This window comes from Gobio gobio, assembly GCF_949357685.1.
Source record: "Gobio gobio genome assembly, chromosome: 5".
Classification (NCBI taxonomy): Eukaryota; Metazoa; Chordata; class Actinopteri; order Cypriniformes; family Gobionidae; genus Gobio; species Gobio gobio.
Window position 1 is genome coordinate 33,147,376 of NC_137101.1, and position 14,994 is coordinate 33,162,369.

Consider the following 14,994-nt stretch of genomic DNA (forward strand, 5'->3'; position numbering starts at 1 on the left):
AATCAGCTATTTACTAATGCTTAACTAATGTTGTTAATTATAGTTATAGCGTGTAGTTATTATAAAGTGTTACCGATACTTCTTAACACATTCAAATCTTGCCGCTCTGTATATCTCTGATCTCATTCATTCCTACACCCCAGTTTGCTCATTAAGATCTTCTGATTTAGGCTATTACTGGTCCCATGGTGCAAAATGGCATTGTTTGGTGGCAGGGCCTTTTGTATCTCTACCCCCACAATCTGGAATTCTATTCCCCAACACATCAGTGATCTCATATTTCAAAATTCCACCATAAAACATATATTTTTGCCTTATTTAGGTGTCTGTACATTTTCTCTATGGTTGCTGCCATGTTATTTCATTGTAAATCAACCTTGGGTTTGCAGAAAAGTATTATTATTTAGTGTAATATTTTGATGTCAGTTTTTCGGCAAGTGTATGATGGCTAGTGTTTTACAATCTGTTCTCATTTTAAAAGACATATAGTGTATTCAAGTTCTTTAACTGGGGCTTGACATTAACACCCGCCAAATGCAGGTAGATTTCAGCAGTGGCATGTAACGCAGTTACTCCTACTAGCCACTTTGGCAGGTTGAATTTTATATATAATATATACATAGGTCTTAAAATGACAGCAGCCTAATATACCTGCTGCCAAATTATAAGATATCTATATGGTCATTTTTGCCCATGGTATTGGTCAAACTGTGACCAGTTAAAAGTGTCTGGTGAGCAAAAAAGTTAATGTCAAGCCCTGCTTCTAATGTATAGCTTGTCAAAATGCTACGACAGAATCTCAGCTGGTCAATATTTGTTTTTCAGGGCCCCCCGTCCCACCGGTGACAGTGCGGGTCAGTGAGCGGTCCGCAGTCATCACCCATTTCACCATCCTGTTTAATTTCAACTGCAGCTGGTTCAGTGATGCTAATGGGGCCATTCGTTTCTTCACAGTAATCGTCACAGAGTCAAATGGTACCAGTCATTTTAATGTACATTTTTCCCTGAATTTGAATTTATGCAATTGATTATTTGTCCCTGTTTATGCCTTAATGTAAGAAACCAAATCCAGTTTAATTTTAATTTAATTTACAGATGCTGATAATGTCCTGCCGGAGCAGAGACATCCTCTGCCATCTTATCTGGACTACAGACAAAACCATTCCATCAAAACATACCAGACAGGCTACTTTCACAGCCTGTGTGCAGAAGGATCTGACAGCAAGATCCGTGTTTTTGAGATAAACCTCGGAGCAGGGATGAAACGTTTGGGGGGAGCTTGCAAATGGGATCCAGAATCTATTCAGCATGGAAAACATCACTGTGACGGACCGCTCAAGCCCAGAACATCATATCGGTGCTGCTTTATTGTTTTATGTAATATTTGTTGTAGTTTCTGCCTTACATTTAGGGTTGTAAACTGTTTATTAATCTGAACTTCAATGTGTTTTAGTACAAATAATTGTATCTTTGTTTTAAAAATTGTACAATGTAGCATAACAATTTTGCCATTTAGCATTTAAATTGTTAATTTAAAAAAAGTTAGTGAATATCACACCTGGACTGCATTTCCCAAAATCATTGTAAGCTTAAGTTGATCGTAGAACAATTGCCACCAATGGTCTCTACGATCAACTTAGGCTTACAATGATTTTGGGAAATGCATCCCTGAACTGTCATCATTTACTCACCATCATACTTTCCTTCTTCTGTGGAACACGAGAAAAGATGTTTAGCAGAATGTTCATGGTGCTCTTTTTCTTAGACTGAGAGTGAATGGTGATGGGTCCTGTCAAATTCTAAAAAATACAAAAAAAGTGATTACATTAAAATATAATATAATTAACATTTGTCCCCATTCACTTGCAGTGCATGTGTAACCCCTCCAGTCCTACGCGTCCAGCTCCGTGCTGGACTGGTGCCTCTGGCATGGGAGGTGGGCACGCTAACACGGACGCTAAAGGCCGCAGTCCCTAGCATCAGTCACTAGTGCACCTCTTGAGATCAGGGGAATGGGGTCTACCTGCACGGCTCTCACTAGCTGGCGTTACACTCAGATCCCTAAACCTCACTATCATCAGGGTCATGGCACCAATGTAACCCTTCTGGTCCTACTCACCAAAAGAATGCCTTTTGTTCATTGTCAGTAGCATAGCGATGTATGAAGCACAGCTCATACAAAAGTCACTTTCAACCCAAGCAAGTTTCTATTGGTCAATGAGGTGAGTGGGGAACTTTATCGCCCTCACAAGAAACTCCAAAAGTCATGTTATTCCTGTCCTTGTGGCCTGGTCTTGTATGTGGACTTTTAGGTTGTAGTTTTGCTTGGTTCCTGTTCCTGCTTCCCCTTGTCATTGGTCTGATTGTTTCCAGCTGTGTCTTGTTTGTTAATTTTCCTCTGTGTACATAAGCCTTAGCTGTGTCTGAAACCGCTCACTCATTCTCTAATCCCTATAGTGTATGGCATTTGAGTGCACTCTTTATCAGCAAGGAGTGAACATAATGAAGTTAGTGAATTTGGACACTGATGTATACAGTATGCGTCAAGAGAGCTGGAGCGATCTCAGAAACAGCTTAGTCTTGTGCAGTAATAATAAAAAAAAAAAACGTATTTTATCTTACATGTAACTTAATTTAGAAAATAATATTAATAACAGTAAAAATCTGTTAATAATTAATTTGGTGTGTCATGCTAAATTTGTGTTCATAATTATTAAATATAGATATTTTTTAAAAATTGTATTGTGGTTATAAACGAATGTGAACGAATGTAGGGAATGAAGTTGTTCACTCAATCGAACGGCACTACAAAATGGCCGACATCTGATGTAGTGTACTGTATAGTGGATAGGGATCAGTTTCGGATACAGCTCTTGTGATTCTTATTCAAATGACTGCATTTCACCAAGCAAGTTGCAACAGTAAATGTGACGGCACCTTAAGAGCAACCTGAACATTCTACTTAATATCTCCTTTAATGTTCCACAGAAGAAAGTCACAGGTTTTGAACCATATGAGGTTGGGGAAATGAATACAATTTTTTAGCTGAATTAATTGTTTAAATTTCAGTTCAGACAGGTTTAAGATTTTAGATAATTTAGATAATTCTAAATGTATTCACACTTTACTCTCTCAGATTAAGTGTTCGTGCCTTCACTCAACTGTTTGATGAAGAAAACAGAGAATTTACACATCCCCTTTACACCGACACTTACCTCTCCCTCCCACTATTAACTCGATCAGGTAAGACACTGTTATCTTTATTTATATATGTGCTTTTTAGTGTTTAGAAACAGCAGCACAGTTGAGTTGAGGGTTGCTGAGAAAAGAACATGACACAGGCCAGACTCCAGTTTCCTATGTGCACTACCATTGTGTTCACGGTGTGTGTGTGTTCACTACTGTGTGTGTGCACTTGGATGCAGAGCACAAATTCCAAGTATAGGTCACGATACTTGGCCACACGTCACTTCACTTTCACTTCACTTTAGCTTTCACTTTCCTATGTGCACTACCATTGTGTCACAACTCCAACCTATTTTTTTATTAAATAGTGTAATTTTTGTAATTTATGTTTTTGTCACTCAGCGCCACGAAGTGGCCTTACAGGAGGAATCACGGCTGCTACGTTTCTTGTCGCTATGGTGCTCGCTGTGACTGCCTTACTGATTTACAGAAAGAGGGCTCACAAAATGTGAGGACACACACACAAACACACACACTTGTTTTAACTCAGCTTGCATGTTTGTAACTGTGCTGATGAGTATTTGTGAATGTGTGCTTTAAGAGCTGTGCAGGAAAGTCCAGTGATGAAAATGTGCATGTGGAAGGCATTGCCTACGTCACAGATGTGCTCTGGCATAAGGAGGTACCAAAATACTGAATTTCTGTTTATATTAATAATTTATTATTATAAGCATTAATGCTATTGATTTTTAATGTTCTCTATTATGTATTAGCCCAGTCCAAGCAGCCCACTTTGAGTCCCATCTTGCTAAACTTCAAGCTGATTGCAGTTACCTTCTGTCTGAAGAGTTTGAGGTAATGCACTGCATATAATCAAATTGAATACTAAATATTAAAGTCCATCAAAGCAGTAATGGTACAATAGCAAACTTGAAAGCCCAGTCAAGTCATCATTTCACTTTACTCTAATCTAAAAAATGTATTTGAAAATAAGGTGAAATGTATATATAATTTGGGTTTTGCAAATTTAGCATTTTGCATCAACCTTTACCCAATGTTAAAAAGGGCCTAAAGGACATGGGACGGACTCAAACTCAGAGTGCTGCACGTCTACTTGGGAACCGAAGCAAAAATCGCTACAACAATATACTTCCCTGTAAGTAGAGACACATGACATTGTAAGAAAAATACATTCTGAGTACATTAGACTTTCCATGATATTATAATTTTAACACTGATATGGTATAGGCGTTCAAATCGATTAGATCAGTATTTGCGTTGGTTAGGCGCTATAGGTGGTCCTATCATTTTCACTGTGCAGTTGCCAACACAATAATGCAAAGCATCTTTAATTTTATTTTTTATTTATTTGAATTTAAAATTCAAATGAAAATGAAATGAAAAAAATTATCAAAATAAATGATAAATTATTAATTAAAATGATAAATAATGACATTTATTAAAATTATAAATAATTTAATTAGCTTTATGAAATGATGTGGAAAGATTGTGGAACTCTGCATGTGTCCTTCACAGAAACAGGTGAGAATTTGTATGATCTAAAACAAAATAAAGAAAAATATAATACATGTTGTTCATTACCACAGCAACAGCATTAAACGTGGTTCTCGTGTATAACAAAAGCCTACCTGTATGCATTGCAAGAAAAACTTGCTGCATACAGTTTAAGATGCCCTTAAGGTGACTATACTTTATTTAAGGCTATTAAAAATATTTTATTATATATTGTTGTTAAGTAAGTTTAATTCAAAATACTATATTTGCCCCTTTCAACAATTTTCTATTACTTAAAGGATTATTAGTTCACCCAAAAATGAAAATTCTGTCATTGATTACTTACCCTCATGTCGTTCGACACCCGTAAGACCTCTGTTCATCTTCAGAACACAAATGAAGATATTTTAGTTGAAATCTGATGGAAAAGCCTCCATTGACACAATGCACTGTACACGTTCAAGACCCATAAAAGGTACTAAAGACGTCATTACAAAGTCCATCTCACTACAGTGGTTCTACAATAACGTTATAAAGCGACAAGAATAGTTTTTGTGTATAACGACAGTATAGTACGTATGTAGTGATGACCGATTTCAAAACAATGCATCATGAAGCTTCGAAGCGTTATGAATCAGAGAGTCGATTCAGCAGTTTGAATCGCCAAAGTCACGTGATTTCAGCAGTTTGACACGCGATCCGAATCATGATTCGACTCGCTGATTCAAAACCCTTCGAAGCTTCATGATGCATTGTTTTGAAATCGGTCATCACTATACAAGTCAGTATTTAGGTTTTTTTGCACACAAAAACTATTCTCATCGCTTCATAAAGTTATTGTAGAACTACTGTAGTGAGATGGACTTTGTAACAACGTCTTTAGAAACTTTTATGGGTCTTGAGAGTGTAAAGAACATTGTGCCAATGGAGGCCTTTCTGAGCCATCAGATTTCAACTTAATATCTTCATTTGTGTTCCGAAGATGAACGGAGGTCTTACGGGTGTCGAACGACATGAGGGTAAGTAATTAATGACAGAATTTTCATTTTTGGGTGAACTAACCCTTTAATACTAGTAGTGGGAATTTCGGATCATTTTACTGACTCGGATCTTTGAATCTTGTTCAGCAAAATGAACAAATCTTTTTCAAGTAATTTCGTTCATTTCAGCAGAATCTAATTTACATGTAAAATTTTTCAACATATTTAGGTACAATTTACATTTACTTTTGGAATAAAAAATAAACTATAAGCTAATGCAGCCATGGCCAAACTTTGATAAAGAAATGATTTATTAATTGCTATAGCTTGCTTCAGGCTATGTATCCAGTCTGTTAGTTCACCTCACCTCCCGATGCAAAGCGTTCTTTCTTTTGTCACCGTGACAGCCTCATATGTAAATTAATACATGCGTCTGGAAACAGAAAAGATTAGTTCATCCCTCGAGTCTCGGGTCATTCGTTCATCAAGTCCCAGCCCCATGCAGTCACCGGAAACAGAAAAGATTAGTTAATCTTTCAAGTTTTCTCGTTCGAGTCGTTCGTTCAAGTCCCCATAGGCTGAATGCAGAAACAGAAATGATTAGTTCATCTCTCGAGTCTCATTCTTTTTTCACGTGACTGCTTCCCGGTTCAGTGTCTTGCAACATATACAGTCAAAATAACAGTCGTATTATTGACTGCATGTTGTAATATATTTATTATTAAAGGGGTGGTAAAACACATTCTTTGGAAGGCTTGATTGTGTTTGTGGGGTGCACTGTACAGTTGTGTTCATTCGTTTTTTTAAAAAATGCATTATTTTTCATATATTTGACCTTTATTCTACACTGCTCTGTCCCTCCTTGTAAAACGATCTGATGGTTTCCGGGTTGTATGAAGCCAGTCCCTCAAAAATACGCGATGGGCTCAGATTGGTTAGCTGGCCCAGTGTGTTGTGATTCGCTAACCGCCTAGTGCACGTTTGTCCACGCCCCTTACCTGGAGGCTGTGCTTTGGTCAGTATTAGAAACAATGGCGTCAATAAAACCATATGAGCCCGAATCAGACCCAGAACATTTTAGTGAAGATGATCGAGCAGAACCTGTTCAGTTCTCTAGAGTAAAGACTGTGGATCTATAGTGATCGCTACTGAATGGCACTTTTGTATTTTTAGAACGATTAGAGCCAAATATCTGTCGCAAGAACTATTAACCCAAAACGAACACTAAACACTGGCTTTACTAGTAAGTTAGCCAAATCACACACAGAACCATGTTTAGCATGCCTGTAGATAAATAATACATAAAAGCTCTAATCAAAGAATCATTTACACTAATGCCAAATTCGCTGTTGAGATTTTAACGTTAGTGTTTGTAACGTTAGGTGTTCGTCGGATAACGTTAAGTATGAATGAGCATTTAACAGTCTGGTTTGTAGAACAGCGTTGTCATCTGTTTACTTCCTTGCTACAACGTACAATTAACCTATTACAGGAAAACACAACGATGAAAAATAAATCAGACTTACAGGTTGTGGCCCGTAAACAGCTTCTGTTTGTAAATCCAGCTTTCAGGACAAGCCGTTGTGCGAATCCTGTATTGAACTCGCGAAGATTGTGGAAGTTTTCCTCCGTGAAATGTGCAGCGGGAGCCCCGCCCGCGTCGTGCATTCATACACTGGCAGTGTATGTCTCGCGCAGCTGACGTTGTGCAAATCCTGCATTGAACTCGCGAAGATTGTAGATGTTTTCCTCCGTGAAATGTGCAGCGGGAGGCGCACCCGTCGTGCATGATTCACACTAGCAGTGTTTGTCTCGCTGAAACGCTGCTCATGAATTGCAATGGATGAATATTGTCCATTATGTCACATTTTCCAGTCTTCTCCTCCGATCCTGTCTGTCTCGTGCTTTATGATGGGCCCCTCTGTCTCATACACACGTGCATATAACATGCTGTATGTTAAACGCACTGCAACGCACCCCAGTCCCTAGGAAGGCTGAACAAAGCAAGTACCCCAGACCTGCAATCCAGATGAAAATAACAGCGTTTCGTCGGCATTGCAGCAACACCACTCCAGCCTAACTATACCACAACAACAGCGATACAAAATGGCCTCACCCCCCCTTATTTAATATTCTCGGAGGAGGGGTTTATGTAAATATTGAGGCTGGTGATGTCACCAACCCTGGAGGAATGTCTGTAGTCGCCTACTGGCCGTTTGCTGTAGTCCTTAGAAACTGATTTCTTTAAAAGCAAATATCTCCCTTTGCTTTAATTTTTGAACGTTGTAACTTTGCAGATATTGTTTATGCTCAAGCAGCAACATTACACGCTAGCTAAAGTTAGAATAGTGAAATCGTGGTTTACCACCCCTTTAAAATCATCAGAAGATATGTGCAATAAACATTTGTTATGCCTATCCATTCTGACCAACCCAATCTTTCCAGGCTTCATAGGAAAATAAATGATTATACTAGCTAAAAAACTGAAATAAACAAACAAAAAAACTACGCACTTGTTTGTAATTAACTAATTTCTGTATCCAACACGGCTGTCATTTCACGTGACAAAAGAACGAGACTCGAGAGATGAGCTGTTTCTGCATTCAGCCTATGGGGACTTGAACGAACGACTCGAACGAGAAGACTCGAGAGATGAACTAATCAGTACCTGTACAGAACATATGGGAGGTTGTGCATGTGTGGTCAACACAAAATTAACGAATCGCTCTCTGAGACAACTCGTTGTTCTCGAGTCATATTAAAGTTTCGTTCAAAATGAACGAATTGTTCATGAATGACACATCACTACTTAATACCAGTATCATCCTTAAAATGAGTATAACCGCTATTACCATGTACCGCGGAAAGCCTAGAGTATATTTCACAATTCTTTACTATGTGTGCTCAAAATAAACAATAACTACCGGTAGTTTAGACCCTCTTCTCATTAACCACCTTACAAATTAATTGCAGACGACTCAACGCGGGTAAGACTGTCTTGCTTGGAGAACGACCCCTGCTCAGACTACATCAATGCTAACTACATACCTGTGAGTTGAATATATGTTCTTCATTTGATTGTTCATGGTCCTAGCAGAGACACGCAAATGCAAATGTTTTGTACTGCTAATAATAGAAATGCTGTGTTCAATGACTAGGTAAGGCTGCTGCATGCACCATTCTTTAAAGGGCATATTTGCAGGTGAATTTTTTTTTCTAAATGAATATATAACCTTGTATAAAAATACCATATGAAAAGGTAATGCAGGATTTAAAATGTTTTAAAAAGACATAAGAGCACAAATTTAGTAGTTTCATTGGCCGCTTGTAAAAAACGTTTTTTTTTTTCAACATCGCATCATATTACGTCACAAGAGGGAGTCGCTTGCCGAGCTCTGCGTTGGCTCAGTGGAGAATAGGTTGGTATCCAGTTGGGGTCCTTGTATTTTCGGTAGATTTTCTATTCCAATGTATCATTGTCATGGTAAATTATTGTGTCCAGCCTGTCAGGACATCGAGTCCACAGGTTTCCTATTAAAAAAAAGTTGAGGAAACTTGGAAACCTGCATGGTGGCGTTTTGTGCAGGTGAAGAGAGGGGACTTCACTTCTGCATCTGCTTCGAAATACGCGGTGGTGTGTGTAGTGTTCACTAGACCAGAGGATTATCATCGCAGCGATATGATGTGTTTAACATGGGAATACATGTAAAGGATGATATTAAATGAATAAACATCCACACTTGATGCTTCTTTGCCGTTGTTTTTACGTGATTTTATGTAAAAATTTTGAATTATGTGCTGGTAATGTAAATATTTTATTCATGCCGTATGTACATTCAAGTTCACTCAAATACATACTCAATTTGTCTCCTCTAATCGTTGTTCTGTCTAATCCTGGTCTGTCCCTAATTGTGTGTCATAACTGTATGGCTTTGGTCTACCATACGCGTATTAATAAACATTTATAATTCCCTCAGCATCCGAACTATCATAGCGATCCATTGTTTTCCTATTGTTGAAATTCACCGCACTCCCTCTCGTTACGTCACTTCCGGATTTGGCATTTTTAGATGCGGAAGTAACATTTTCTCACAAAAAAGACTCCAAAAGCCTTAATAGCGTATTTTAAAGTATATTTAGTATATATATCTAGTTCCTACATTATTTTTCTATACATTGACTCACTGGGGTCTCTAACCTGCAATATGCCCTTTAAGTTACAGTGTAACAGATATTGCAAGCTAGCTAAATGGTAAAGGTGTCTTTGATGTGATAATGGCTATGATATCTAATAAATGTTTTGAACACATTTAAATATATATATGTTTAATTGTATTTACTGTTTTTTTTTTTTCAATCGTTTACACACTAAAATTAAAACTTTCCCACAATTAGCAAAACCTCACACTCAAGGAGCAAAACACCGGCCTATATTTGCACAACTGTAAGCACATTGTCAGCTTCACACTTTTTGAAAAATATTACACACAGTGATTTGCAAAACACTAAACACACTTGCATGCATAGAGAGGGGTGGAAGGGGGTAGAGGGGGTAAGAAGAGATAGACCTGGAGTAGGATGTGGAAAAAAAGACAGGGACCAAATTTATCAGATGCGATTCGCGCAACCTTGGTTGACCATGAGTATTGAGTACTCATAGGTTGACGTTGAGAGAGGCTGGACAGAGAGTTCAGCCCAACCTCAGCAGATATAAAAAAACAAACCTTTGAAAATGCATGAATGAATCGAATGATTTTACAATGTGGAGAGAAATAAATATTTTCATCAATATGCAGTACTGGTCTTGTGTGTACTGTTGATCAAGATATTCATATACTTTACTCTAACAATATCTCTGAAAAAAATCTAACCCAGATTATATAATTAGAAATGTAGAAATTATTTAAGATTTCTTTAAGAAGTGTTTAAGATTGAGAACAGCCGTTTATAAATGAATCAAACAGAATCAGATTGTATGAACCATGTGTGTGCCATACGGTGTCAAAATTGGGTTCCCTTTCGAGGGAACTCGCACTGCATCGGAACGACACTTTGGGGATACTCCCTTAGCACTAGCGAATCTGAAGTCAGAATGACAACTAGGCCAATCCGATTGGCGTGCGTGATGACGTAACTGTGACGGCATACCCGGAAGTATAAAAGGGGATCTGGAACGTAATGTCAGCAGCAATGCTCTTCAGCATAGCGCTCTCTGTTGAAAACAATTGTCTGTCTATTTACTGTTGTTCTGTCAGAGTGAAAGCAAAAGTGTGTGAATGATGAAGATAAGAGAGTTTAAGCAGTGTGTGCATCCGTTTCCCCGTTACATGTTGGGCTCGAATGCACACCTGCTGTGTGCAGTGTCTGGGTGTTCAGCATGCTCGGGCGGCTCTCGAGGGAGCCGCTTGCGAGCATTATGTGAAAGCTGACACTCAGGCTGCTCCGCTCTCGGCTGGCCATGTTCGATGAGGCCGGCCAGCCTCGTGAGCCCCGTGGATCGGTCGATCGGCGAGGCCGGTCATGGGGCTCATGGATGGACTGTCAGCGGGACTTGGGACTGCTGAGGCATCTTCCCAGTCTTTGTCTGACAGTTCAGATGTTCTCCTTCCCCGTGTGGAAGCCCGCGCTGCGGCTTCTTCCCCCGGGGCGGAGGACCCGATGCGTAAGCGGTCTGATTCTGAGGAATTAGACGTGCTCAGCATCGAGGCAGTCGAAGTTATAAGCTATATATATGCAAGATTCAAGCTCGCGATTGCAGAGGCAGCGCGCAGGTTATGGGTCTGCAATTAAAGTGAACACACGCGATCGGTGTGCATGGGATACTGGTTGGCTTAACGGCTTAACGAGTTTCAAGTCCGTATAGTACGATAAAACAGTATCGTCTGATGATTATGGCTGCATTTAAGTCTGAGGATTTAAATGAAATATGATCTGACTCTGAGGAGTTAGATATTCAGCCTGTCATTCAGACCATGTTTCACCGTATTGTGTGATACTGTTTGGCGTTTTTCTCGAGGGATGAAAGCCAATTGTATTATGACGGCTTGAACCACATTGCTGAGGCAACGCAGGGTTTATGAGTCCGTATAAATACAAATAAAACAGTGTCGTCTGATGATTACGGCTACATTTAATTCTAAGGAATTAAATTAAATATAATCTGACTTTGAGGAGTTAGATATTCAGCCTATCATTCAGACTAGGATTCACCTTATTGTGGCTGCATTTAATTCTGAGGAATTAAATTAAAATATTATCTGACTTTGAGGAGTTAGATGTATTTTTATTCAGCCTATCATTCAGATCAGGTTGCACGGGTTTGGTGATTATGATGGCATTTAATTCCGAGGAATTGAGTGTCATGTTATCCGACTTTGATAAGTTGGATACTTTAATTCTGTCACCCAAGCGTGTTTAACTTGTAAACTGGATATTCATCTAAGATGGAGCCCTCCTGAAGTTGATGTCATTCTCGCCGCCTTGTGGCCTGCGGGACACATCAGTTTCAGGCAATTGCTAATTGCACCCTAGTATCCGCCCTAGTGTTGCGGCACTGTCGAGCTGCTCCCTTAGATGAGGCCCCTGCTGGCCAGCCCCCTCTCCCGGGTAGGAGCGATCGAGGTTGCCTCCCCTGTGGAGTTTTCGGGAATCGATGCTGTGCTCCCGCCGTCTAGTACGCTTCGGGCCACATCGTTTCCCCGCCAACGCGCGCTGCACCAGCCGCCTCTAGTAAGACTTGTAGCGGTCCAGCAAACGCGTACGCACACCGAAAATCTTCCTCGATTTCGCCCTACCGGTTAGCCACTTCAGGGGGTCGGGGAGGAGGTTCGGTTGACACCCGAGGCCGGCCTCGAGAGGCTGGTTCCCTTCGCAGATTATCTCGGCGCATGGTTATGCCTCCGAATATATTAGCTTGGGGCCTGCGACTGTAGGAAAGGGGCATACAGACTGCAGTCCGGTTACCTTCCCCCGAAGTTCAGTGGGGTGGTCTGGACGGCAGTGGTCCCTGGGCAGGTTCGGGCAATGGAACAGGAAGTTCACTCCCTGTTGGTAGGGAGGCCACAGAATGTGCTCCTCCGCCAGACAGGGAGTCCGGGTTCTACAGCCGGTACTTCATAGTTCCTTAGAGGGATGGCGAGTTGCGTCCAACTTTGGACCTGAGGTACTTGAATAGTTCTCTGAGGAGATTCAGATTCAAGATGCTTAGCAATTCCTCCATTGTGATTCAGATCCAGTCTGAGGACTGGTCTGTCACGATGGGTCTGAAGAGGACGCATACTTCGCTGTATCCATCCTTCTGTGTCACAGGAAGTTCCTGAGGTTCGCTTTTGGGGGCAAAGCGTACCAATATCGGGTTCTTCCAGGCGGCCTGGCCCTTTGAGACTCTACACGCAGTAGCGTGTTGACGCCTTCTCAGAGAACTGTGTTCCTGGGAGTCGTATGGGATTCTCTACGTTGTGGGCACAATTGTCTCCCGCACGTATTGAGTCTATACGGGCGGTGGTCTCTAAAATGAAGCTAGGCCACAGCATCACTGTGAAGCAGTTTAAGGACTGCTGGGGCTCATTGCGGCTGCGTCCAACAGAATATCTCTTGGCCTAATGCATGAGACCCTTACAGTGGTGGCTGGGAATCAAGGGGTTTTCCTAGAGGGGAAAACCATTCTGTATGATCAGGGTAACGCGCAGATGCCTTCGTTCCCTAGTCATATGGAAGAAACCTTGGTTTCTGTCCCAAGGGCCAGTGTTGGGAGCGTCCTGTTGCCGGAAATCCGTTTCAACAGACGCCTCCCTCACTGGCTGGGACGTGGTCATGGCGGCCGCTTTGCGAGAGGTCTGTGGGAGACCCGGCATTTCTCCTGGCACATCTACTGCCTGGAAATGCTGGCGGTCTACAAAGCTCTGAGGAGCTTTTTCCCGGACCTCCGCGGCCACCATGTCCTGATACGGAAGTAAACCAGGTGGCTTTCCTTGAGGGGAAATCGATTCTGTATGATCAGGGTAACGCGCAGTGGCCTTCGTTCCCTAGTCATATGGAAGAAACCTTGGTTTCTGTCCCAAGGGCCAGTGTTGGGAGCGTCCTGTTGCCGGAAATCCGTTTCAAAAGACGCCTCCCTCACTGGTTGGGGCACGGCAGGGGGGTTTGAGGTCGCGCCCTCTTTGCAGACTGGCGCATCACATCCTCCTGTGGTCCCAAGGGAAACTGTTGTCCATCAGGGCAATGTATGTCCCGGGGGTCCAAAATCAGGGAGCAGACATCCTGTCGAGGCAGGGGCTGAGGCCCGGGGAGTGGCGACTCCATCCAGAGGTGGTGGAGGCCATATGCAAGAGGTTCGGCCCAGTGGAAGTGGATTTGTTTGCGTCTCGAGAGACGTCCCACTGCCCACTGTGGTTTTCCCTCACGCATCCAGCCCCGTTGGGGTTGGATGCCATGGTTCAGACGTGGCCGAGGCTGCGTCTCTACGCATTTCCCCCCTTTGCTCTGCTCCCGGGAGTCCTGGAGAGGGTCCGGCGACAGGGGGTCAGCCTACTTCTGGTAGCACCCCGTTGGCTGACTCGAGTTTGGTTCTCGGATATCATAGCTCTGCTAGCAGGTCAGCCGTGGGAGATTCCTCTGAGGCGGCAGGTAACTCCTAACTCAGGCGGCAGGTACGATATTTTACCCCCACCCGGAGATTTGGAACCTGTGGGTCTGGCCCCTGAGGGGACCAGGTACCTAGACGCTGGCCTATCGGCAGAGGTGATAGAGACCTTACTCAGTTCCAGGGCTCCGTCTACGAGGAGACTGTACAGCCTCAAGTGGAATGTATTTTCCACTTGGTGCAGGGAGTGTGAGGTGGACCCAGTTAACTGCCCAGTGGCTTCAGTGCTGGAGTTCCTCCAAGATCGCTTCTCTGCGGGTCTAACCCCGTCCACACTCAAGGTGTACGTGGCTGCCATTGCGGCTTTCCACACTCCTATGGGTGATGGGCCTCTGGGTAGGCACCAGCTGGTTGTACAATTCCTCCGTGGGGCTCGGAGGATGAGGCCTGTGGCTCGTTCCAGAGTTCCAACCTGGGACCTGGCAGTGGTTCTCGAAGGCTTGGCTGAGGCCCCCTTCGAGCCATTGGAGTCAGCTGAACCAAAGAACCTGACCCTTAAGGTGGCTTTTCTCCTCGCCATTACCTCTCTCAGGAGAGTGGGAGATCTCCAGGCCTTGGCGGTATCGCCAACCTGCCTGGAGTTTGCCCCGGGAGGATTAAAGGCCATTTTACACCCTAGGCCGGGCTACGTGCCGAAGGTGCCATCAAGGGTGGTCAGGTCATTGGTTCTGC

At 42.3% G+C, this 14,994-nt stretch overlaps 1 protein-coding gene across 2 annotated transcripts in view; it reads left to right on the forward strand.

Moving 5' to 3' along the window:
• Positions 1–14,994, forward strand: part of ptprb (protein tyrosine phosphatase receptor type b) — an 83,886-nt gene that overhangs the window by 47,321 nt on the left and 21,571 nt on the right. The window contains exons 17-24 of one of the 2 annotated variants that reach the window (XM_079818284.1): positions 826–975; positions 1,096–1,357; positions 3,137–3,243; positions 3,589–3,694; positions 3,788–3,868; positions 3,960–4,041; positions 4,252–4,342; positions 8,655–8,731. In XM_079818284.1, the coding sequence (XP_079674410.1) occupies positions 826–975; positions 1,096–1,357; positions 3,137–3,243; positions 3,589–3,694; positions 3,788–3,868; positions 3,960–4,041; positions 4,252–4,342; positions 8,655–8,731 (956 nt within the window). The remainder of the gene's footprint in view (positions 1–825; positions 976–1,095; positions 1,358–3,136; positions 3,244–3,588; positions 3,695–3,787; positions 3,869–3,959; positions 4,042–4,251; positions 4,343–8,654; positions 8,732–14,994) is intronic. The other variant, XM_079818285.1, reaches the window with a different exon arrangement.